At 37.7% G+C, this 25,277-nt stretch overlaps 1 protein-coding gene across 1 annotated transcript in view; it reads left to right on the forward strand.

Annotated features, from left to right (window-relative positions):
* The first annotated feature begins 1,349 nt into the window (after positions 1-1,349).
* The window catches only part of TMEM30A (transmembrane protein 30A), a 31,678-nt gene continuing 7,750 nt past the window's right edge, over positions 1,350-25,277 (forward strand). Inside the window, 4 exon segments of the mRNA XM_021693570.1 lie at positions 1,350-1,520; positions 1,522-1,872; positions 21,069-21,176; positions 23,460-23,567. Of these exon segments, the coding sequence (XP_021549245.1) occupies positions 1,350-1,520; positions 1,522-1,872; positions 21,069-21,176; positions 23,460-23,567 (738 nt within the window).

A 25,277-nucleotide genomic window follows, 5' to 3' on the forward strand; every position in this document is an offset into this window, starting at 1 on the left:
TCCAATATTGTTACACTCATTTTTAGGAACCAAAAGAACTTAGCAAAAGAAAAGTATTCCATGCCTTCTCCATTAACTGTGATAGATGAATGTTTTCCATTTGAGCCCTAGGTTGAAAGTAAACAGGAATAGATCAAAACAAAAAATACTCACCTATGTTAACAGTGCTAAGAATTTGAGAGATAATGGATGTCATATAAAAGCAAAACCAAGCAAGCCAGTTGTCTGCCAGATAAATACTCGATTGGCTCACCTCTTGAGACTTGTAGTCATTTTGAAAACATATTTAATTTTAAATTTGAGGCCTAAACACTCTTCATTTCCCTTTCCTTGGTTTACCTTACAAAAGGCATAAGTACAAAGTCTGAAAGAAAATAAAGTTTGGGTAAGTCAGATGATGTGACTTACTCTCCGGTCTGGATTTCAAAGATGCCAATATAATGTGAAATGTATATAATTTTTTTTAAAAACTTACAAGTATTTGCTTATCCAGAAAATTTGGAAAATACATAAAAGTGCAAAAAATATATAGTGCAAAAAATAGATTGCCACTACTTTTTTGTTGGGCTTTACACTCTATACCTATACTACTTTGGTATCATTTAGCTACTTTTTATATATCAGGAGTTATCTCCTTGGATCATCAAATACTTAGCAGTTTTAAACCGTCTACATAGTATCTCATTTTATAGTGATGCCATAATTTGTTGAGGTTTTTGATTATCCGTAGTAAAGACCTACAGCTTATTACAACAGACTTCTTAAATCAATGTGCAAAAGAGAAGTGGACACAGAAAATAAGGTAAAAGGTAACATTAAGACCATTAGTGGAGGAAAAAAGTGAGAACAAGCGGCAAGATAACAGGGTTAAACAACTGGCATGATTTATTATTGACTTTAGTACAAAAGGGTCACCCACCACGCATGTCACTTAACGTTTACATTTGCGCCTTGGAGGTTTATTTAGAAAAAATCGGTTTTATAACCCAAGCATCCCACCAGGCTCAAGCTCCCTTGGTAGGGTCTTTTAAATGCGCCGATTCCCTTCAGAGAGGGCTTCGAGTAAGACAAAAACCAGTCTGGCGCCGAAGTCACTAGAAAGACTTGTCAGCAGCGCCAGGGCTGATGAGAGTGATTTGGGCCAGGCGGGTCGGACCTGCGATCTAGCACCGCCGTTGCTATGATAACCACAGCAGGAAGCAGAGGAGTGAGAACAGAAGCTTCGGAGACTGAAGCCAAGACACACCTATTGCGTAAGCGTCGAAACCTCTTCGCTCCCAGGGACGCGCAGGCGCAACGTAGCTCCACGCTCTGGGGGTTGAGGCCCTCACTTTGTCGTCACAGGGCAAATGATTAGGGTGCGTCCGCCTTTTCCCTCCCCCTTCTATCCTCCTCCCTTTTCCCCTCCCCTTGTCCCTCAGTCTTCTCCCTCCTTCCTCTCTCCCTCCCTCTGGCGTCCCCAGCCGACTCCCGCTTCCGGTCGGCGGCCGTCTGCGGAAGGGTGTCCCGCCTCTTCCGCCTCTACAGCGGAGGTGGCGGCGGCGGCAGCGGCGCCTGCGCGTCTTCTGTCAGGGTCAGCAGGCGGGTCCCCTGGGTGGTCCACCTGCGTGTCGCGGAGCCGCGCCGTGGGGGTCGATGGCGATGAACTATAACGCGAAGGATGAAGTGGATGGTGGACCCCCGTGTGCTCCCGGGGGTACCGTTAAGAGCCGGAGACCGGATAACACGGCCTTCAAACAGCAACGGTTGCCGGCTTGGCAGCCCATCCTTACGGCTGGCACGGTGCTACCTACCTTCTTCATCATCGGCCTCATCTTCATCCCCATTGGCATCGGCATCTTTGTCACCTCCAACAACATCCGCGAGATCGAGGTGAGGGGAGGGAGCGGCGGTGGGTGTCGGCGCTGCCCCGGAACCGGGTCCTCCCCGTCTGCTCCACTCCAGCCTCAGCTCCCTGGAGGTTGACAGGCTAACTCTGCCCTCCCCTGCGTCTTCCCTCTCTTCCTCTCGTTCTCCTTTTTCTTTCTGTGTGTTTCCGGAATTTTGCAGTTTTGTTCGAGCTTCCTCTTGCGATTTACAGGGTTTCAGACGGAATGAATGTTTAATGCAGGGGGTGGGTCGGGTGAAGAACGCCCTTTTAATGCGCGGTTCGTGTGGTTCTGTTGGGATTTTTGCCTTCAATGGAGGTTAAAAAACAGTGGGGAAAAAAAGAAGTTCTGTCTAGATGTAACTCCGGGAGAACTGACTTGGTCGGAGTGTCATTACTCGTGTGGGGATTACAGAGATTAACGCGTTGGCCATTGTTAGGGAAAGGAGCAGGGTAATAGAGGCATTGATGATTTTTATGTAAAGAAGTTGTGTTACCAAGTCACGTATTAGGACATATAACCGAAGTGCGCACAGTACCTTTCATTTGGGGCTCATAACTGCTTTTAGTTGTAAGGCATGATATAGGTAAAAGATAACCAGAATCTTCAATTCTAGTTTTGCTTTTAGGCTGCGTGTAATAACCATGCCATGCCCTACGTTCGCCCTAGTTTGTTTTTTCTTTTTTCCTCCTAGAATTTAAATTTTAAAAAGAATCAAGGACTACACAGAATTAGTTGTACATTATCTACTGAACATTTTACTGATATAAAACATGACAAACTTGGAGAAGCATCTTGATTGTCAGAGCAGCAATCATAGTATCTTCATCTGTTTGTAGTGGTTAAGGTAGGTTGATACTAGAATGTAAATACTTCCTAGAGATGTCCGATATTAAAATCTGCACATTCTCTTTTCTTGTACACCAGCGGGTATTTTTATCTGTTTGAAAGGTCAGGAACTGGCATCAAGTTCTTTTGATTTCTTCTGTCCTATCAGGTTATGCCATTTTTTCTAATTTTATTAAATACTTTAAATTTGTGTGTGTGATTTAATAAGGACTTTCAGAGTAATTTTATTTCAACTACTGGAATAGGCATGAAGATACCTATTTTACAGTATAATCTACAATGTTACTTCTAAAAACAAAATATTTCCTTTAATTGTACAATGCTCACTTTGAAGTTAATAGTAATAAGAATAGTATCAATAGCATAGTTTTTAAATCTTTTACTAAAAATTCATTTTTGGTTTATTAACTGGAGAAAGTGCCACAGTATGTTTCCTCAGCATGTATTTTTATTTGTTTTATCATTTTTATCTCCCTAATAATCCTGCAAATACGGTATTCACTCAACCAGACTAGAATCACACATATCAGGATATGAGCAAAATAGTGTAATGCAAGGACCTATAGGCTCTAGGTTGGTGTTAGGCAGAGCTGGTGTTAAATTCCAGCTCAGCTACTAACTAGCTCAGTTTCTTGGAAAACTTTCTCTCTCCATGCCTAAGTTTCCTCACCTGTAAAATAGGTGAATAATGCCTATCTTAAAAATGTGAGAGTTAGAAACAATACAGATAACATTCCTGGCACTAAGTTTTTACAATAAATAGTTACTGTCAATATGATAATCACTGATCAGGAGATGAGAAATGGAATCAGAGAGGTTGATATTTGTTACTAAGCTAGCAGAGTATTGTATGTCTTGATTCCCAGCCTTAATCTTTTACACTATGCTGGAATCCTAACTGCATTATGAGTAGTTAAGTAGAAGAAAATAATTTAACATTAGAAATTTGATCATTTTACTTAAATTTAAGAGATTAAGATGAAAGTGGCGATAATTTGGAATTTTACACTATGGGAATTTACTAAATTATCAGAACTCAACTTTGTTAGTATTTACTATACCATGAAAATAAATACGTACTTTGCTTAAAACTTAGGGTTCTGAAATAAATAAAGTTCTTCACACTAAGTAATTGTTGAAATGGAAATTTCTTGACTAGTTCTCATATATGTAATTTTGATTTCGAGGTGCCTGAGGAGTCTCCTGCACCTTGGTCTGGTTAAAAGGGCACTGAAGAGTCAAGGCAGTAGAGTTGAGGTCTCAGCTCTGTTACTCTCTAGTTTGTGATCCTAGGTATGTTTTTGAGTCTTAGTTTCTTTTTCTTGAAGAAGCAAAAAATTCAGACTAGATGATCTCTGATACACTGTTCAACTCTAAAAATCTATGACTTCCAGCTTTAATGAGGCTTAAAAAAATGCTGCGTATTCAAATTGGATCACCTTTAGAACCAGAGGAAATGAAAATTAGGAATGATTAGGAATTTTGTACCAACACTGACAATAGTTATATAAATAAAATCACAATTTTTTAAAAATTTGGCTGTTAGGGGCACCTGGGTGGCTCAGTTGGTTAAGCAACTGCCTTCGGCTCATGTCATGATCCTGGAGTCCCAGGATTGAGTCTGCATCAGGCTCCCTGCTTCTCCCTCTGACCCTCCCCCCTCTCATGTTCTTTCTCTCTCTCTCAAATAAATAAATAAAATTAAAAAAAAAAATTTGGCTGTTAAATATATAGAAAATTGGTTCTGGTTCAGGTGTGGAATACTAGAAAAACCTAGGGAACTTTGCCAAAATATACGTGCTTGTTTCTGCCAGCTCTCCACCCTATATTAGCCACTAGTTTAGGTTAAAATATGTTGAGGGTTGGGGTGCCTGGGTGGCTCAGTCAGTTAAGTGACTAACTTTGGCTCAGGTCATAATCCCGGGGTCCTGGGATCCAGCCCCACATGGCATGTCGGGGCTTCCTGCTCAGCGGGGAGTCTGATTTCTCCCTCGCCCTTTGACCTTGCCCTCTGCTCAAGCTCTTGCTGGCATGCTCTCTCTCAAATGAATAAATAAAAAATCTAGGAAAAAAAAATATCTTGAGGGTTATTAAAAGTAAATGAGTAATGAGAAATTCTTGCCAACTTCTACACTGTTAAGTTGCTCACATTTAGCTTATTTCCTCAATTTTGAAAATTTTAAGAACTTTCATTGCTGTATTACATCAAATTACTAGGCAAGAGGAGACTTGTCAAATAAGAATGCTTTTGTAATAGAGCATAAAGTGCTAAGATCAGAAATCCAGATTTTTTAGATACAAATATCAGTGGGTCTTTACCCTTCTCCCAGAAATGTTACGTTAAAAAATTATTCTTGTAAAGTGCTTTGGACTCTCTTGGAAAAGGTATAAGAAAGATATTTTTAAATTTTAATGCTTATATTTGGCAGTATTATCTCTCCAGCCCCCATACTGTTGGGCTTGTATATCTTGTTTAGTTGGTTTTTAGATTTTCCACCATCTAATTCAGTGAAGTTATTAGAAAACTAAAGTTGTTAATTTTATCATTCATAAGAAAATATTTTAAATATTTAGTGTGTCACTTAACACTAAGATTTAATATCTTCATTTATGATTAGCAGCAAGGAATTTTCTTTAATTTGGCAGTTGTAGTATTCAGGCACATCCTTTTATGGCAAAAATAATGATTTTCTAGCCTAGGGCCCTTGTTGGTGAGGCTGAGCTATTACTTGAACAGAGCTAACTCGAAAAAGTTAATGAGGTATTCTTAACTATTGCAAAGGCATTTATCAGTGTGAAGTTATGTAGTTTTAAATTAATGGTTAGAATTAGATGAGTACATTTTTTCAAAGTAATATTCAGAATATATTTAAAAACTAAATATTTACTTCAAATTAATATTGCCAAAAATGTTCAAGAAACATTTTCATTAAATTTTAGTGGAATCGGACCCCTTCTCCCCCCTCAACATGTTTGATAGAGAAATCCCAACTCTCCTCTGCTTTTATCTTACTGTGTCATTTACTGCCCTCAATTATTTAATCCTGGTTATTTTCTGTTTCCCTCATTCCCTAATTATATTCCTGTATAACTTGGACTCTTACCTAATAAGATTTTTAAAAGGATTAGATTTCTCTTCTGCATTGTATTATTCTTTGTTTATACTTAGCCTACAGCTAAGAGTCAAGGAAGAATAAATTGCTGTGTAGAAATGATAGTTAAAGATAAGGCACTATATGTTAAGAAATTTAAAATTTTCATATTCAGATGAATTGCAGTGGCTTAGAAGCTGACTCTTGGAAATTAAGAGGTTTGTAGTGTGTTTTGTTTCTCAAGCAACTTTAGTTCTTAGAGCTGCAAGGCATGACAAAGTAAATATGGCTGGCCCAGACCATTTTGTAAAGCTCAGGAACTGAGACTGGTTCTATAGAGGAACATTTGCAGTTGATTTGATGATAGAGAACACTAACTTTGGACCCCAATTATGTGAAATGTTATCCCCCCCCAAGATAATTTCATTCTTATTAGTAGACCTGTGTTACCAGAAAATTGTATGCTAGTGTTAATATATTTTGAATTTCATCAATAAAAATTTGTGTAAAGTTGTTTTCTCTTGTTATATAAAGAACCTACATAATATCCTCAACCTTTGTTTTCTCTTGTTATATAAAGAACCTACATAATATCCTCAACCTTGCTTCTTGGTTTGCAAAGCCTAGAGTGTTTACTTTCTGGCCCTTTAGAGAAAAGAATTTCCTGCCCTTGATTTAGAGTTTTAAAGAAACATACTGGCAAATTTAGCATTTGTTACAAAAATAGCAATGTGTAACTTATACTTTCTAATTCTCAATAATCTTTCAAGGTAGGTATAATGATCTCTGATAATTGCTTGTGTTCAACCGTCTTTGTACATATTTCATAGATAAAAAAGGCCTTAGCTAAACATTAATACTGGCTGAGGTGATACCATTCTTCATTTCTTTGCACAGTCAGATAAAGTTTATGCAACCTTTAAAAAATTGCTTTTGAAATGTTTACTTTGGAGAAAGGATTCCAGCTAAATTCTTTAGTATGGAATTATTAGTTCAAAGAAACAAAAACTTAATCTAATTAATACTTACAATGATTTACCTTATTACTCAGCATTTTGTTGGGTGACCTGTTTAGGTCTTATATTGATTTCCTTTAAGACAGTTTTACATTCAAAAATGGAAGTTTTCCAGTCCTTATATAGTGTAAAAAATGCATGTCCTTCAAAGTCCTCCTTTCCCAGCGCATTAAATTCAGTTTGTTTCTGAGGAGTAGAATGTATTTTTAGAGTTACTAAGAAGAAATGACAGTTTTATTTAGAGGAACAGTTACAGCGGTAGCAAAACAAAGCTGAGAAATATGATAACCTTTAAACTAATCTAGTCATCTACATCTGTTCTGTTTTACCTCTGGTTCTTTGTGTTTTGTATTTAAGCTAATGGGCAGGTCTACAGTTTATCATTGTATTCTTTATTATGCCTTGTATGCTTTTGACATTTAATAAGCATTAATTTTTAAAAATAAGGGAACTGTAGTTCCTCTTCCCCCTGGTAGCCTCTTTCTTCCTAGGATAAGTTATGGACTGTTGTCTTTAGTATGAACTTTTTTCCCCTACCTTTTCTGAGGTATATAATTGACAAATAAAAATTGTATATTTTAAGGTGTTCAGTGTATGATGGTTTGATATATGTATGTATACATTGTGAAATGACCACCATTATCAAGCTGATTAACACAACCATCACCTACCACAGTTAACGTCTTTGGTGAGAATACTTTAAGGTCCACATTTAACAAAAAGATAAGAGATAACAAGTGCTGGTGAGGGTGTAGAGAAAAGGGAACCCTAGTGGAATGTAAATCGGTACAACCATTATGGAAGAGCATCAGAAAATTTAAAAAGGAACTACCGTATGATCCCACAGTCCCACTATTGGGTATATATCCAAAGGAAATGAAATTAGTATCTGAAAGGGTTATCTGCACTCCCATGTTCACAAGCTTTGTGTTTATATCCAATAGATTTTATTACAATCTGGACATGAGGTCAGGCTACCCTTGAATTTTAGCTGATAAAGGATTTAGTGGGTTTGGGTGGTAAAAACTCATAGAATGAGTTAAATTTATCAAGAGTTTTAATTGACATTGGGCACATTCTGTATCAAAGTGCTGCTCTGGACATAGTGAACATTAGAAAAATGTTTGCGAACAGAGCCTCTTAAAATTTTTTTTTTTTTTTTTTTTTTTTTTTGGTCAAGCCTAGAGTCGTCCTTCTTAAGGACCCTAGAATCTTTTGGGGGTTATGAGATTATACATCTAAAAGGAAAACTAAGCCTCGCTAGGTGAGTAACACAAGCAGAACATGGCTTAATAGTTCAAAGGAAGATAAGATCACATCTGTCTTTAATAACCATGGGAGGCTTTGTGGAGGAAGTGGGCTTTGAGCTGGAACTGTAAAGATAAAGAACACTTCTAAATGGGAGGTTGGATGCATTCCAGGAAAGGAGATTAATATGAGCAAAGGTGTAGGGACAGAAAATCAAAAGGTGTATAGAGAATATAGGAGTAAGGGCAAATAAGCCAGTGCCATATTGTGGATAGACTTCAAGTATTTGATAATGAGTATATTAAACTAGGGAAGTGACATGATTTGATACAGTGTGTATCCGTTAGGATTGGGTTCAACAGTGAGGAATTAAGATTTTCATTCTCATGTAAAAATCCCTTAGAAACACAGTTTCTGGCTAGGGTGGAGGTACTGTTTTACTGGGTCCTCACTCTGTCTAGTTTACTGCTCTGCCATTCTTAGGGATTGGAGCTGATGCTAACAGTCCAGAATGGAGGATAGAGCTCTGTTATTACATCCTTTTCCAGGCAGCAGTGTGAAAGAAGAGCTAAAGAACAAAGGGATAGGATATGCCTTTTAAAGAAGGTTTGAGGAAGCTGCCACATACTACCTCCACTTAGTAACAAGGCCACACTAGCTGTAAGGGCAGCTAGAGGCTAGAAATGTGGCCTTTATTTTGATAACAAGATTCTCAGCTGGTAATTGAGGTGTTGTTTTTTTTTTTAAAATTAAGGTTTTTATTTTAATTTCAGTGTAGTTAACATACAGTGTTATATTAGTTTCAGGTGTACAATACAGTGATTCAACAATTCTTTTTTTTTTTTAAGATTTTATTTATTTATTCGACAGAGAGAGCGAGAGAGTACAAGCAGGGGGAGCAGTAGAGGGAGAGGGAGAAGCAGGACCCTGAGATCATGACCTGACCCGAAGGCAGATGCTTAACCATCAGAGCCACCCAGGCGCCCCTGATTCAACAATTCTATACATTACTCAGTGCTCATCATGATAAGTGTACTCTTTAATCCCCATCCCCTATTTCATCCATCCCTCTGCCTATCCCCCCCTCTGGTCATCATCAGTTCTCTATAATTAGTAATTGAGTTTTAAGCTATGGAAGAAAGCACAGAAATTGAGGTTGGAGGATGTTAGGAGTCTCTGCAAAATAAGGCTATATATAGAAAGATTTGTCTGGTGGTAATATATTGACCAGATGATGGGAGCTAAATCATCTAGATGTAAGTCTAGAAAAATAGATTGCATTTTTATATTGATTATAGTATTGAATTGGACTTGATCTCATAGTAAAAGGCAGTATGTTTTTGTATGTGAAAAGCAAATCCAGGTGTATCACTTTGCTGATAAGTTTTTTAAAAAATAAGTTAATAGAAGGAATTTTGAATATCCTCACCTTCTTCCTCTTATTTTCTTTAGCCTCTCTTTTTTCCTTCTCTGTTCAGCATATAAGTGTGTTCCAGTTTTACCTCTTAAAAAATAAAAAGTCCTATCTTAATTCTGTTTAGTAATAAAAATATTAATGACTTACCTTTGAGTTTTTACTGTGCTAAGAATTTTACATACATATGTCATTTGATATGGTGACACAATGGTAATGTTGTTATTCCTTTTTTTTTTTTTGGAAGGGGCTGTTGAATCTGAGATTAAGTCATTGCTTAATCACATAGCTAGAATTCAAATCCTAGCACTCTCAGCTCTTGTTTTGATTCTTGTAGGTGCTGGTCTGTATTCTCTTTTTCCACACAGTCTGTGTGAAAATAAGGGTCCACACTTGTTGATAATGTACATTCTCATCTTTCATTAACTCGTTCCTTAATTCACTGTATCTGAAGTATGTTGTGTAGTGAAAAGTGCTATGAAGAGAAATGAAGGAAAGGGAATAGGAAGGGTTGAAGAATGGTTCACAGTTTTAAATAGAATAGTCAGGGAAGGCTTCAGTAAAGTGGTATTTGAGTAAAGATCTAAAAGAAGTTGGAATGAGCCATATTGATAACGGAGGGAAGGATGTTCCAGGCAGATGAAAGAGTAAGAGCAAAAGTCCTGAAGAGTGTGTTTAGTAGGAAGTTTGAGGAACAGCAAAGAGGCTAGTGTGGCTGGAGTAGAGTGAGAAGTGGAGAGGAATAGTAGAAGATGAGGTTAGAGTGGTAAAGTAGTGGGCTGCACAGCACATGGGCCACTATAAGGATTTTGGAAGCCACTGAAAAGTTTCACACAGATAGGTGACATGATCTTACTTATGGTTAAAAGAGTCACTCTGGCCATGATATGGAGAATATTACCTGGGGGATAAAAGTAGAAGCAGGTATGGGGAAGCAAGAATGTCCTGTCTTCTTCAAAGTCCCTCTAGCTGGACTAAGAATCAAATTGATGTTTAATAGGAGAAAATAAAATTTAATAGCGTACATATGGGGAATCCACACAGACATGGAAATTCCAAAAACAGGCAAAATGAGGTATATATGTCATAATGAACTAAGGAGAAGGGTAGAGGGTCTGGAACTTCAAAGGGAAGGAATGTAGTTCACAGGAAGATAAGTAATTGCTTGGTAAACAAATTTTGCTGGGCCACTCAGAAGCAATGGGACATAAAAGACTGATCAAACAGGCCTTGCTAGGTTCTTCCCTGTCTACCATTTCTAGTTCATTGTATAATGTAGTTATCTATGGTGATAGCTCTCTTCCTGGAGCAGGTCCTCTAAATTATTTTTAGGCAGTTGTGGGGGAGGTAAAACCTTTTCCTGAATCTGCTGGGTTTTGATGGCTTTTTAACTTAAATGATCTTTATACCACAGTGGCCCATCCTGGAGCAGCTTGCTTTCTGTCCCCACACAGGGAAACTAGATAAGGGTCTACTGCAGTAATTCAAGCAGATGATGGTGGCCACAGTAGAATGGTTGCAGTAAAAAGCAGTTAGATTTAGAATATATTATGTGGATATCATGTATAAAATTTATTTGTTTACTTACTGCATATTGAATTGTTAAAACATAGGCAAATGTATTAATAAATTAAATTTTTTATTAAAAAATGGAATATATTATGAACATAGAGCTAATAGAATTTTCTCAGATAGTGAACATGTGGGGGGTGAGAGAAATTGTAGAATCAAAGATAACTTTAAGATATTTTGACCTGCATTAGAAAGATGGAGTTATAATTTATTGAGATAGAGGAAGACTGCCGAAGTAGTCTTGGTACAGTAGTAGGGGTTTTTGCAGGGTGAGAAGCTGAAAAAAAAAGTTCTGTTTTTGACTTATTAGGGTGAGATGCCTTTTAGACATCCAAGTTGGAAATAATGAGTAGGCAATTGAATATATGAGTCTAGGGGGAAGGTTGAGACCTGGGTTACAAATTTTGAGGGTTAATCAGCATAGATGATTTATAAAGACATAAGATGGAGTAAAGTCAAGAGAGTAGTTACAGGTCAAAGAAAAGTGAGAGCATCTAGGCAGCCCGGAGTCACTCCAGTGTTTGTGGAGGTTGGGGAGACGAGGAGGAACAGCAAAGGGGATTGGAAAGGAGCAGCCAGTGAGGTAGGAGAAAAGCAAGGTAAACGTGGTGTCCTGGAAACCAGTTTTAAGGAAAAGCATGTGGAGAGTAATGCCCAGTGCTCCTGCTGATAGCTCACATAAAGGGAGGACTGAGAGCTGACCTTTCATAACATGAAAAGCAGTGATGAACCTGTCCTACAGTGAGTGCCATCACCATCCACATGGTTTTTCACACCAGAAATCCTGGAAGTCAAACTAATTTATCATCATCCCATCTCTGGGTACTAAGTTCTATAGATTCTACTTTATATTTTTTGAATTTGTCTTTTCCCCATTTCCACTGTCGTTTTCTTCGTTTGTGTTCTCAACATTTCCCAACTGGATTATTGCGGTAGTACTCTATTTTCTTTGCTTCTAGTCTGTTATTTTCTTTAGTCTTTCTGCACATTACTGACAGGGTGATTTTTTTTTTTTTTTAAAGCTAGTCTGAATATTTTGTTTCTTGCTTAAAGTTTCTCCTACGGTTCCTTCTAGTATTCAGGCTTATGTTCAGACCCCTTCACGCAGAATGTAATTTTCTTCAAGATAGGCCACTTTTCTGCTTCTTTAGCCTCACCTCCTACCACTCCCCTACTCTTTGCTCTAGCCATAGCAAACTACTGTAGTTTCTGGAATGTGGCATGCTGCCCGATCTACCTAAAATGTCTTTCCTTTTCTTATTCTGCCATTTGTTTCAAATTTCATTCCTGTCAACACTATGGAAAATGTTCCCTGATTCCTCCCTTCCCCACCTGATATAAATGCTGCTCAGGTTCCATAAGTACTAGCTTATGGCCTTTTATAACATTATCAAATTGTATCCTGTAATTATTATTATTATTATTTTTTAAAGATTTTATTTATTTATTTGAGAGAGAGAGAATGAGAGAGAGAAAGCACATGACGGGGGAGGGTCAGAGGGAGAAGCAGACTCCCTGCCGAGCAGGGAGCCTGATGCGGGACTCGATCCAGGGACTCCAGGATCATGACCTGAGCCGAAGGCAGTCGCTTAACCAACTGAGCCACCCAGGCGCCCAGTATCCTGTGATTATTAACATGACTTCCTATTTCACTAGTCTGTAAATTCTTTTGTAGTATGAACAATGTTATTTTTCCATTCATTATGTGTATTCCCATCCTGTAGTACAATGTTTGGTATTTAATAGGGGCTAAGATGTTTTAATGAACAAATTAATTAACTAAACTGAGTACAATCAAGAAATTTTAAAACCATTTATTGAGAGTTTATTGATCATCTGAATGGTAACGTGTTTCTGAAGGAGTTATTGAAACTAGCCAAGGAAAGTGTTACAGGTTACAAGATGAAACTTGTATTAAGATGATATCCACCCATGTCTAAAGGCAAAACAAATTTGCCTGTTGAATAGTCATCTAGAGAGTGCTGAAAATTTAGCAAACAGATTGATTGGCAAATGTTGCAGCAAGGAGGAGGGTGCATAATTTTAAAAATGGCATGAAATACATTCCCTGCTCCTGTACATAAACACAGGCTTTTTTGAGGTTTATTTTAAAAGGAAGTGCTGTTGTATACATATTAGTTCTGAAAAATTGGAAACCATAGACTGACCAACCATTACATAGATTTGTAGTTTAATTTCTAAATTGGAATTTATTTAAGAATGATTATATTATAGCATCTAATAGCATTGTTCATCAGTACACTAAGTTGGCTATTGTTCTAAGTTCTCAGGTCTCACATTATATACAATTATGTTTAGTTTTGAAAAAAACTTTTTTTTTTTAAGATTTTATTTATTTGACAGAGAGAGACACAGAGAGAGAGGGAACACAAGCAGAGGGAATGGGAGAGGGAGAAGCAGGCTTCCCGCAGAGCAGGGAGCCCAATGTGGGGCTCGATCCCAGGACCCTGGGATCATGACCTGAGCCGAAGGCAGATGCTTAATGACTGAGCCACCCAGGCGCCCCGAAAAAAAATTTTTAACTTAATTTTTTTATTAAAAGATACAATGTACTTTACCCCTTCCTTTAAAAATATTAGCATGAGGTCTCAAAGTTTGATCTGTAGTGGAAACAATGAGAGTCAAATTCAGGGATACTAAATATATTGCTAAGGAAGAATTAGCAAAACTTGGAGGCTAATGCTAAAGTTGATGTCGAGATTTTGAACTTGGATGCTTGGGACAGTGGTGATACTGTAGCCAGGGCACAGGGGTGCAAGAGCACCTGGCTCCAGGGGTCCCAAATAGACCAGTTGCCGCTGACAAAATCCAAAGACAGAAGAAAGAGGAGTGGTGGTGAAACAAGAAAAGAATCTATTTCAGTGTGGCCAACATGTGATGGTAGTGGACTAGTTTCCCAAAGGCCATCTCCAAAGTGTTGAAAATACTTCTAGGTTTATATAAGGAAAATGTGGGACAAAGGTCAGTGGGTACATGCAGGTGGGCAATAAAGGTCAGGTGCGTCATTGTCTTGGGAGTCAGTCATGCTGTCTTGCTGGCTCAGGGCAGCCCTTATTGCTGAGAGGGTAATTTTGGTTCCCAATCATGGGGATGCTTTGCCTGTAGGGTCTTTTGCTTGAGTTAAGCGATAAGCTGGAAAGAACTTAATCAATTAGAAAGTACAGACTGAGGTCAAAATGGAGGTAGTTGAAATAAGTCCTCTTTCAGTACCATTTACAGGTATCAAAGACAACCGTTGGGTATGAGATTAAGGGATTCAATGAACTATCATTATTGATTTTCTTAAAGTAAGTTTTTAGGGAAGCACAACCAGACGCCCCAACAAAGTCGTTTTTAATCTGTCTTTAAGTTTAAAAATATGAAGATTTGGTATTTAAAACATCAGCATATTCACAATCGACGCCAATTTTATTCTTTATTTGGAAGGTGTTATTAATTTATTTGAGAGAGAGCAAGCAAGGGAGGAGCAGGGAGAAAGTGTGGGCTCCTATCCAATATGACTGGTGTCCTTATAAGAAGAGACAGACATGCACAGAGGAAAGGTGATGTGGAGACAGAGACATAGGGAGAATCATGTAGCGATAGAGGCAGAGGTGGAGTGATGCAGTTGCAAGCCAAAGAACACCAAGAATTGACGGCCACTACCAGAAGCTAGAAGGAGGCAAGGAAGGAATCTATCCAGAGTCCCAGAGGGGGTATAACCCTGCTGACACCTTGCATTCAGACTTCTAGCCTCCAGAATTGTGAGAGAATAAATTTCACTTTGTGTAAGACACCCAGTTTGTGGCAATTTGTTACAGCAGCCCGAGGAAACTCATTTAGTCACATACCAGCTTTTCGGTTTGGGGTAGTTATTTAACCTCTGAATTTCAGTTTCCTCTCTGTAAAAGATTAAGAGCAGTTCTGGCATGGAGAAGATGTTTGGGAAATAATAGGTAGTTTTGCTATTGCTGTCCTTTCTTTAAAGATAATTTACATTATTACCTAATTCATTAATTTATCATTTCCAAGTGTGAAATTGAAACTCACTGATTGAATTAGAAGTAAAATCCTTGGGGTGCCTGGGTGGGTCAGTTGGTTGAGCAGCTGACTTTGGCTCCAGTAAAACACAGAGTATCATTATGGCTCCAGTTTACCTTCTTTAGCCTTATTCCCTTCCAATATGAAAACTGTCCATAAATCCAAAATGTTTATGCTCATTGTCCTGAAATATACCTGTGCCCTCTAAGTATTCTTTTACAGGGCAAAGGGGACTGATGATTCTTCGGAAAAAGCAGGTCAGTAGAAGAAACTCGGGCTTGGGGTCAGAAATCCTTGGTTTTAGCCTAGTGCAAGCTATTGCTATTTGTGTGACCTTGGGCAGGTTTCTGAATGTGTTCTTTTTGTGTACAGTGGAAATAACAATATAGGATTTTGGTGAGAATCAGATGAAATACAGTATGTGTGTAATAGAAAGGAATGTGTAAACAATATTGAAGCTTAGGTATGATTGCTTTTGTATCTATTTTGTACCATACATTATGCCTTGCATGTAGTAAGGCTTAATATGTTAATGATAATGGTTTTTTAAAAATTCCTTTCAGATTTTCCTGAAATCAAAAGACATGCCAATTTTTTGTACATTTTGAAAACTATATCGAAAGATTGTAATGAAAATGTTATAGCTATCCCCCCTTATTCTTGGCTCCAATAAAATGTTCAGTTTTAATATACTGTAGTATAATTTATAAGATTTCACATTCCATCATATTAATTATTTTTGTTCAAATAAATAATATATATTCTTGCTTAATCACAATTAGTAATCCTTCTTTCCTACTTTGCCCTAGAAACTAAGCTGAAAGAGAGTGATTTGAGAGGTTTTTGTTCAAAGGCGTACAATATGGTAATAGGCACAGCTGGCAGCTTTTTTTAAAATCCTTAAATTAGTCTTAAAAAAGCAAAAATGTGCAGTTTTTTAAAATAAAAATTGAAAAAATTTCAATATAGCTTAATACAGATTTTAAAATATAGTCCTATCTTCTAAATGGTCTCATCTTTCATCTCTTCAGAATCATAAAACTTGGCTTTTAAGTGGGATATTGTGCATGAATAGGCCCTGAGTGGAAAGCTGTGGCCCAGCAGGCATAGTATAAATTACATATGCTTTGCCTCTCTTCATTTAGGAGACCTGTGTTTTTAGCTTGTTTTAGTTATGTATCTAACTTCTCCTAGATATTTGGTGTGAATAAAAATTTTCTCTAAACAAAGTTTTATTAGTAAGCAAATAAGCTTTGATGGAGAACATTTCAATATCAGAATTTGACAAAACCAAGATTTATTAAATAGTTTCGTAGTTTTTGACAAGCAATCAGATGTTGGGGCGCCTGGGTGGCTCAGTGAGTTAAATGTTGGACTCTTGAATTCAGCTTAGGTCATGATCTCAGGGTCCTGTGATCGAGCCAGCCAAGCCCTGCATCCAGCCTGCGCTCAATGGGGAGTCTGCTTGTCTCCCTCTCCCTTTGCCCCTCCCCTCACTTGCCCATGCTCATGTTCTCTCTCTCTCTCGCTGAAATAAATAAATCTTAAAAAAAAATATCAATCAGATGTTGCAATTAGTTACTGACTCTATTTTCCGTATACTGATTTTAGCCTTTTTTTCAATTATAAGGAAAAACAACATATATAAAGTTTAAATGTTCAGTTTTAGAAATAAAGATTAAATGGCTTTTTTTTACTTTATTAAGATAAATAAAAGGCTGTTAATCATAAAATTCTTATTTATCAAAAGAGTGAGAACACAAGCAAGCCACAGAGTAGAAAAAAACATATTTAAAAGGACTATTATCTGAGGATAAAGGACTATTAAAGGACTATTATCCAAAATATGCAAGGAACTCTTAATACTCAGCAATAAGAAAATGAAAAACCCCATCTTATAACAAAAGACCATAGACTAGGTGGCTTAAACAACAGATAGTCATTTCTCACAGTCTTTGAAGCAGAGAAGTCTAAGATCATGATGCTGGTAGATTGATTTCCTGATGAGAACCCTCATCCTGGCTTGTAGGAGGTCGCCTTCTTGCTTTGTCCTTACCATGGCAGAAAGAGAGCTTTGGTCTCTTTTCCTCTTTATTAAGGACACCAGTCCTGTCATAGGGACCACACCGTTATGACCTCATCTAAACCTAATTACCTCCCAAAGGCCCACCTCCAAATGTTATCATATTGGAGGTTAGGGCTGCAACATATAAATTTTGGGGGGACACAATCAGTCTATACATTCCACCCTTTTGTTCCTCAAATTCATGTCCTTCTTGCATGCAAAATATACTTTGATTTCATCCCAACAACCCCCTGAAGTCTCAACTCATTCCAGCATCAACTCTAAAGTCTCATCTAAATATCAGTTAAATCAGATATGGGTGGCACTTGAGGTATGTTCATCCTGAGACAAAATGTCTTTCCAACTGTGAACCTATTTAACCAGATAAGTTATGTGCTTCCAAAATACAGTGGGGGAACTGACAGAGCATAGACATTCCCATTTGAAAGGGGAGAAAGTTAGAGGAAAAAAGGGGTGACAAGTTCTAAGCAAGTCTTCAAAATCTAGCAAGGTAAATACTATTAGATCTTAAGGCTCAAGTGTAATCCTCTTTGGTTTGATGCTTTTCTACCTTCAGGACCCACTGGGCCAGACAGTCTTGCCCCAAGGCTCTTTCTTGGCTGCTGTCATTATCCTTAATGTCTATATTTTTAGCATCCCTCCAATCTCTTCCAGCCTCTACCCCTTACACAGTTCCAAAGCCACTTCTATCTTTGTAGGTATTTGTTACAGCAACACCCCACTTTTTAGTACCAAACTCTGTTTTAGCTTGGGCTGCTACGAAACAGAACAAAAAAACAGAACAGAAAACAGACTGGGTGGCTTAAATAACAGACATTTATTTCTCATGGTTTTGGAGTCTGGGTAGTCTAAGATCAAGGTGCTGGTAGATTCAGTTCCTGGTTAGGACCCTCTTCCTCACTTGCAGATGCTGCCTTCTCACTTTGTTCTCACGGGACAGGGAGAGAAAGAGAGCTCTGGTCTCTGCTCATAAGGACACTAATCCCATCATGGGGGCCATACCTTCAGGACCTCATCTAAACCTAATTACCTTCCAATGGCCCCACCTCCAAATATAACCACATTGAAAATTAGTGCTTCAACATTGAATTTTGGGAGGATACATTTGGTCCCTAATATACAGATTGCAAGTAGTATATGAAAGATGCTTAACATATATCATTAGAGAATTGTAAATTAAAACAAGATACACTGTACACCTATTAGGATGGTGAAAATCCAAAAACCTGACAGCAGCACATGCTGGTGAGGGTGTGGAACAACAGGAACACAGGAACTCATTCACAGCTGGTGGGAATGCAAAATAGTATAGATAGTTTGGCAGCCTCTTAACAAAACTAAGCATGCTCTTACCATACAATCCAGCATTCCTACGCCTTGTAATTTACTCAAATGGGCTGAAAACTTAGGTTCACACAAAACCTGCACACAGATGTTTATAGTAGTTTTACTCATAATTGCCCAAACTTGGAAGCAACCAAGATGTCCTTTAGTAGGTGAATGGATAAATCTGTGTTGCATCCAGAAAATGGAATAATGTTCAATGCTAAAAAGAAATGTTCTATTGGGGCACCTGGGTGGCTCCATCGGTTAAGCAGCTGCCTTCGGCTCAGGTCGTGATCCCTGGGTCCTGGGATCGAGCCCCACGTCCGGCTCCCTGCTCAGCAGGGAGCCTGCTTCTCCCTCTCCCTCTGCCTGCCACTCTGCCTACTTGTGCTCTCTCTCTATCTCTCTGTCAAATAAATAAATAAAATCTTTAAAAAAAAATGTTCTATCAAGCCATGAAAAGACATGGAGTAACCTTAAATGCATATTATTAAGTGAAAGAGACCAATCCAGATAGGCTACGTACTGTGTGATTCCAACTATACAACATTCTGGAAAAGGAACAACTGTGGAGACAGTAAAAAGATCAGTGGTTGCCAGTGGTTAGGGGAGGGAGGGATGAATAGGTAGAGTACAAAGGATTTTTAAGACCATAAAATAATTGATACAATAATGGTATATACATGTCATTATACATTTGTCAAACCCCATGAAATGTACAACATCAAGAATGAATCTTTTTTTTTTTTTAAAGATTTTATTTATTTATTTGACAGAGACACAGCGAGAGAGAGAGGGAACACAAGCAGGGGGAGTGGGAGAGGAAAAAGCAGGCTTCCCGAGGAGCGGGGAACCCGATGTGGGGCTCAATCCCAGGACCCTGGGATCATGACCTGAGCTGAAGGCAGACGCTTAACAACTGAGCCACCCAGGCGCCCCAAGAAGGAATCTTACTTTAACCTGTGGCCTTCGGGTGCTCATGATGTGTCAAGTAGGATCATCAGTTGTAACAAATCTACCGCTTTGGTGGGAGATACTGATAATTGGTAAGCTTGTATATGTATGGGGGCAGAAAGTATATGGGAACTCTGTACTTTCCACTCAGTTTTGCTGTGAGCCTAAAACTGCTCTAAAAAAATAAAATCTATTTTTAAAAAATTCTTATAATGGAAACAAAGGCTCATATTAGCTATCAGGCCAGGTCTTCTGATACCAGCTGGTGTACTGCAATTCAATTCTGATACTAACCACCCTGAAATAGCATCAGACTCCACAGCTGTAAGGGCATGGTTCCCAACAAGATTGCCACCACTTTAGACACCAGCTGCAAGTTAGGTCCCCAGGCTACCCACACTTCTGGTCAACTAGCTACAAATCCAGGGGCTCTCTAAATCCACACCCCCCCCCCCCCCCCCGCCCCCCCGCCGCCCAGACTTTCCTTCAGATGCCAGTTGCAAGTTTAGAGGTCTCCAGGCCATCTGTACTTCTGACCAATTGGCTATAAATCTGGGGTTCTTGTGATCCTTCTCAGTTTCAGTAATTTGCTAGAATGACTTAACTCAGGGAAATGCTATACTTAGGATTACAGTTTTATTGTAAACAATATAAATTAGGACTAGCTAAATGAAGACAACACGTTAAGTTGAGGTCTGGGAGGGTCCTGAGTATAGAATCTTGTGCCCTCTCCCTATAGAATCAGGGCACATCACTCTCCTGCCACATCAGTGGGTTAACCAACCAGGAAGCACCCCTGTGCTTCTGTTTCCAGAGTTTTTTTTGACATTTCATGACACAGGCATGATTGATTGAACATTGGTCTCTATATGATTGAACTAAATTTCCAGCCTTTCCCCTCTCCCCAGAGGTTGGGCTGGGCCAAAGTCCCTAATCACATACAGTCTTTCTGGTGACGAGCCCCTATCCTGGGCAGTCTCTAGCAGAAACTCTAGTGTGTGAATCAAGGGGCTTATAAAAAACAAATACACTCCTGTCATTGGAGAAATTCCAAGGGTTTTAGAAGCTCCCTGACAGGAAACCAGGACAAAGACAAGACAAATTCTTTATTTTACAACACCAGGTTTTTAAGAAAATGGTAGCTCTTGAGATACCTACTAGTTTTTTTTTTTTTTTTTTAATATGAAAATGCACCATGGAAAGCTGAGGTGACTGAAAAGTATTAAAGATTGGAAGATTTAAGAGCAAAACTGATTTACTGATCTCTGTATCAACTTGGTATTTTAATTATTTAGACTTTATGTAGCTATTTAAATCTTAATACATCATGCAGTTAGAATTTTATATCTGATTTTATGCATAAATATATTGCTCCTGGTAAAAAGGAGAGAGGAATTTACTTGGAAAGATGAGCTAGTAGGATAACATAGGACCCTTTTCAGTTTTTATTACCTTAGGTTGTCAAAATAAATTACCTTAAAAACTTTTTTTCTGGGCTATGCGTTGCTTCATTGGACTCATTTTTTTTCTTCTAATAGCAAGTTATTTCACAATGTATCCACTTTCTCCAAGGAAGTGCTTACTTACATTTTTCTCTTACAGATTGATTATACCGGAACAGACCCTTCTAGTCCCTGCAATAAATGTTTGTCTCCAAATGCGACACCTTGTATTTGTACCATTAACTTCACACTGGAACAGTCATTTGAGGTCTGTATTCCCAATGTGTTAGAAAAGCCCTGCTTTTAAAAATATTGATATTTTATTAAAATTTTTTTACTACTTATTTCATTTTTGTAGAGAAGTCCGTATCCTTTTGAGGAAGATTGTTTTGTTGGACTATTGCATTATGCTGTCTGGTAATTAAATACATGTATCTATTTAAATAGTTTAGTACTTTATAAACTACATTTAAAACATTTTATCTTTTCACTGGAAAATTTTATTACTGTACAAATCAATGTATCATTTATATCAAATAAGTTTGCTTACTTTTAGTACTAAAGTAAGTTTACTTTGGAAATTTACTAAGTCATTCATTATTTAATTGTATTATTTTTCTGTTAGATATGAATTACCATAAATGCAAACACATAGTGAAACCTTATTGATCTTTTATGTCTTGATAAGCAATTAGAACACTACTCTGTGTGTGTGTGTGTAGTTGTGTATCTTTTGCATTCATAACTTATTGGAAATTGAGCAGATGCTGAAGTACATAAAGATTCAGAATAGGCATGACAAGACCAGTTTGTGCTTTCATTTACCTAAAAATTGAGCTTAAAAATTGTTTTATTCTTCAGGAAGCAAAACTACTTTAATATTTGTCAACTTTTTAGATTTTTCTACACTTAAAATTTTCTTAAAGGTCCGGTAGACTTTTGTAGTCCCTGGTATGTGGTTGCCATCTAGTGGTTGTAGATGCTCTTGCACTGAAATAAAGGACAATAACACTGTCTTAAAAAACGTGAAAATACATTTGGGAGAAGACAGGAATTTACTCTACCTTGTTTCAGCAGACATAACATATAAGTTAAAAACATAAAAATTCAGATTTTTTCACTGTGATGAAGAAAACTGTAAAGATGGATGCATTAAGTTCTGCTTTTGTCTGAACAGGCAGAATTGAGATAAAACAGACTTGTAATGATTAGAAAGCTTCAGTAGTTTCCTTCCCCATCCAAAAACATCTATTTCAGAACTTCTCTTTCTGAAAAGCCCATTCTTTTATGGGCTCTGTGTTCCTTCACAAGTCCATACTGTGCACTGGACTAACAGCCTTTTCAAAGTTATTTTGTCTCAGTATTCATTGAAAGGATTTCTTTTTCAGTTTATGAGTTGAATTTACTGTACTGCTTCTTAATTGAGATGATCTTTTTTTAAGCATATTCTTTGTTTCTGTGATATTTTTGATAACCAAAAGTAGTTTTTATGTAAACATTTTCTTTATATGGAATGGGAAAGTTTGCATAATTTGACCTTTGAAAATCAAATTTTAAATAAGTAATTGTGTATGTGAAAATAGCAAATCAAATAAAGCCTACTTAAAATGTTATTTTTTTTTTATTGAGTTATTTTTGATTATAGACTATAGAGGTAGCAACCAGAAAGGAGAGAATAGCTTAATGTTTTTGGTACCTCTTAAAACCTTAAGTCATTCAAGATGGTTTTGCGGTGCCTTCTAAATAATTGTAGTGTATGTAGGTCACCCTTCTTTCCCAAGTCATTCCAAATTGGCTCCTCCAACTATATTGAAGTATTTTTCTTGGTTGTTATGTATTGATTCATTATCTTAGATACTTTACTAATTATTAATTTATTAGTTACTAATATTATATAGTATCTTGTTGAGAAATGTATTATGTCTCAGTTCAAGTTCAGAATTTACTTGGGCAATAAATGAAAGATTGACCATTATCCCTTTGAAAAGTTGACTGGGTGGAGACCAATGTGAATTGGAGAAAATTTGAAGTTGAAAGTAGAATAGGCTAATAGATACCTTGAGGGCTTTTTTTTTCATGCAAATAGTACTTCTTTTTTTTTTTTTTTAAAGATTTTATTTATTTGACAGAGAGAGACACAGCGAGAGAGGGAACACAAGCAGAGGGAGTGGGAGAGGGAGAAGCAGGCCTCCTGCCGAGCAGGGAGCCCGATGTGGGGCTCGATCCCAGGACCCTGGGATCATGACCTGAGCCGAAGGCAGACGCCTAACGACTGAGCCACCCAGGCGCCCCGCAAATAGTACTTCTTTGAAGTCTTTAAGGATATTTCAAAGTTTATTCTTGAATTTTTGTAACATACCTTCTTTAACCTTATTTACAATTTGTAGTGTTTTAGGTTGTTAAGAATTAGTAGGATTCACTCCAGGACTTGTTTTTAGTTATCACAAATTCTAAACTAGTAAAGTCCAAATGACATAGCTTTTATGTATGCATGAAACAAGTTTATACACAGTAGTTTCATATGAAAATTGTTTTCCTTCTCTTTCTCTAGGGCAATGTGTTTATGTATTATGGACTGTCTAATTTCTATCAAAACCATCGTCGTTATGTGAAATCTCGAGATGATAGTCAGCTAAATGGAGATTCTAGTGCTTTACTTGTAAGTAAAATGATGGGAATATGAAGATGTGGTAGATATAAATAAGAATATGTGGTAATAGCTTAGTTAGAAATGTTAAATTTAATAATGTTAGGAGGAAATTAAAGTGTTACTTGTTATTTGTAGTTTGTTTAGTGAGGGTTTTTATTTTTTTATTATTTTTTAAAGATTTTATTTTTTTATTTGACAGAGCAAGAGAGCACAAGCAGGGGAAGCATCAGAGGTAGAGGGAGAAGCAGGCTCCCTTCTTTTTTTTTTTTTTCTTCAAGATTTTATTTATTTGAGAGAGAGAGCTCAAGAGATTGAGCAAGAGAGCACAAGCTGAGGGAGAGGGAGAGGGAGAAGCAGGCTCCCCGCTGAGCAGGGAGCCTGATGTGGGGCTCGATCCCAGGGCCCCGGGATTATGACCTGAGCTGAAGGCAGATGCTTAACTGACTGAGCCACCCAGGTGCCCCAAAACAAGCTTCCCTTGTGATGCCCAGCCTGGTTTGGGTTAGAGGATCTTAGTTCCTGACTATTATTCAACTTTCATAGTAATGGTTGGTGCCCAAGTATTTTATGTTATTGCTGCCAATGCAGCAAACCTTCAAGAGTTACAGAGCTACTTAGGATTTCTAGAAACAGTGAATCTCTTAAATGCAATTTAGGACTATATTGTGATCAGAATGCTCCTGGAAAGCATGTGTCTGCTCTATGTTATCTTTACTGGTTTTATTGCTAGTTCCTAATATTCGGGATCTCAAGAAGTAACAAGTCTATTTAAAGATTCTGGTCAGGTCTGCAATATTTTGCAATACCATGTGAGGTTTTAGGACTCAAATCCAGAGAAGGTGATGTTCTGTGAGACACACCAAGTTCTTAGATCTTTCTGAATTTGTTGAGTGGGATTATAGATTGGGCGTGTTTAGAGTTGTTTTACAGTTCTTTTATTTAGATACACCCTCTCTTTGCTAAGAGCAAAAGAAGCTGAGATTGAGTCTTTTCCTACAGGTTGCAAGCAAAAAGCTTTTGATGCATTTGTTTCTGTAAAGCCCAGATAGTAAATATCTTTGGTTTTGCAGGTCATATGGTCTCTGACACAGCTACTCCCCTCTGCCACTGTAGAATGAAAGTAACCAGTAGACAGCACTTATCATGAATGGGTGTACTGTTCCAGTAAAATTTTAGTTATAAAGTTATAAAAACAGGTGGTGGGCTGGATTTGGCCTGTAGTCTGTTATTTATTGATTCCTGAGCTAGACCAAAATACACGATTTTAAGACCAGGTGGCTTTCAAAATTTTTAAGATTTTAAGAATGGACAGATTGAAGTCTAAGTTAACTTAAAACATTGTGTGTAAGGTCTTTCACAATCTGCTATCAACCTACCACTCCATTCTACTTCATTGTTTCCAACTCTTATCTTTAACGTACCTTTGGCTTGGCTGCCTTGGGTGATGTATGCTTCTCCCTAACCATTTCTGGGACCAAGTAGTCTGCCCTTTTGGCATTTACATTTTATTTGCCGAGGATGCTGGTTTAAGTCTTGCCCTGGAGGTCCTCTCACCTGGAGGCCTACTATCTTCTATAGTGCCCTTGGATACAAAATAACTTCTCTACATATTTAGTTCATTCATACCCTATCCCAAGTCACTTCTCACCTAGCTTAACAAACTCTCCTCACATCATGCATTCCCAACTCTCTCCACATTATCTGCCCTGGCCCTACTCT

The sequence above is a fragment of the Neomonachus schauinslandi genome, chromosome 8 (assembly GCF_002201575.2).
Source record: "Neomonachus schauinslandi chromosome 8, ASM220157v2, whole genome shotgun sequence".
NCBI classification, from domain to species: Eukaryota; Metazoa; Chordata; class Mammalia; order Carnivora; family Phocidae; genus Neomonachus; species Neomonachus schauinslandi.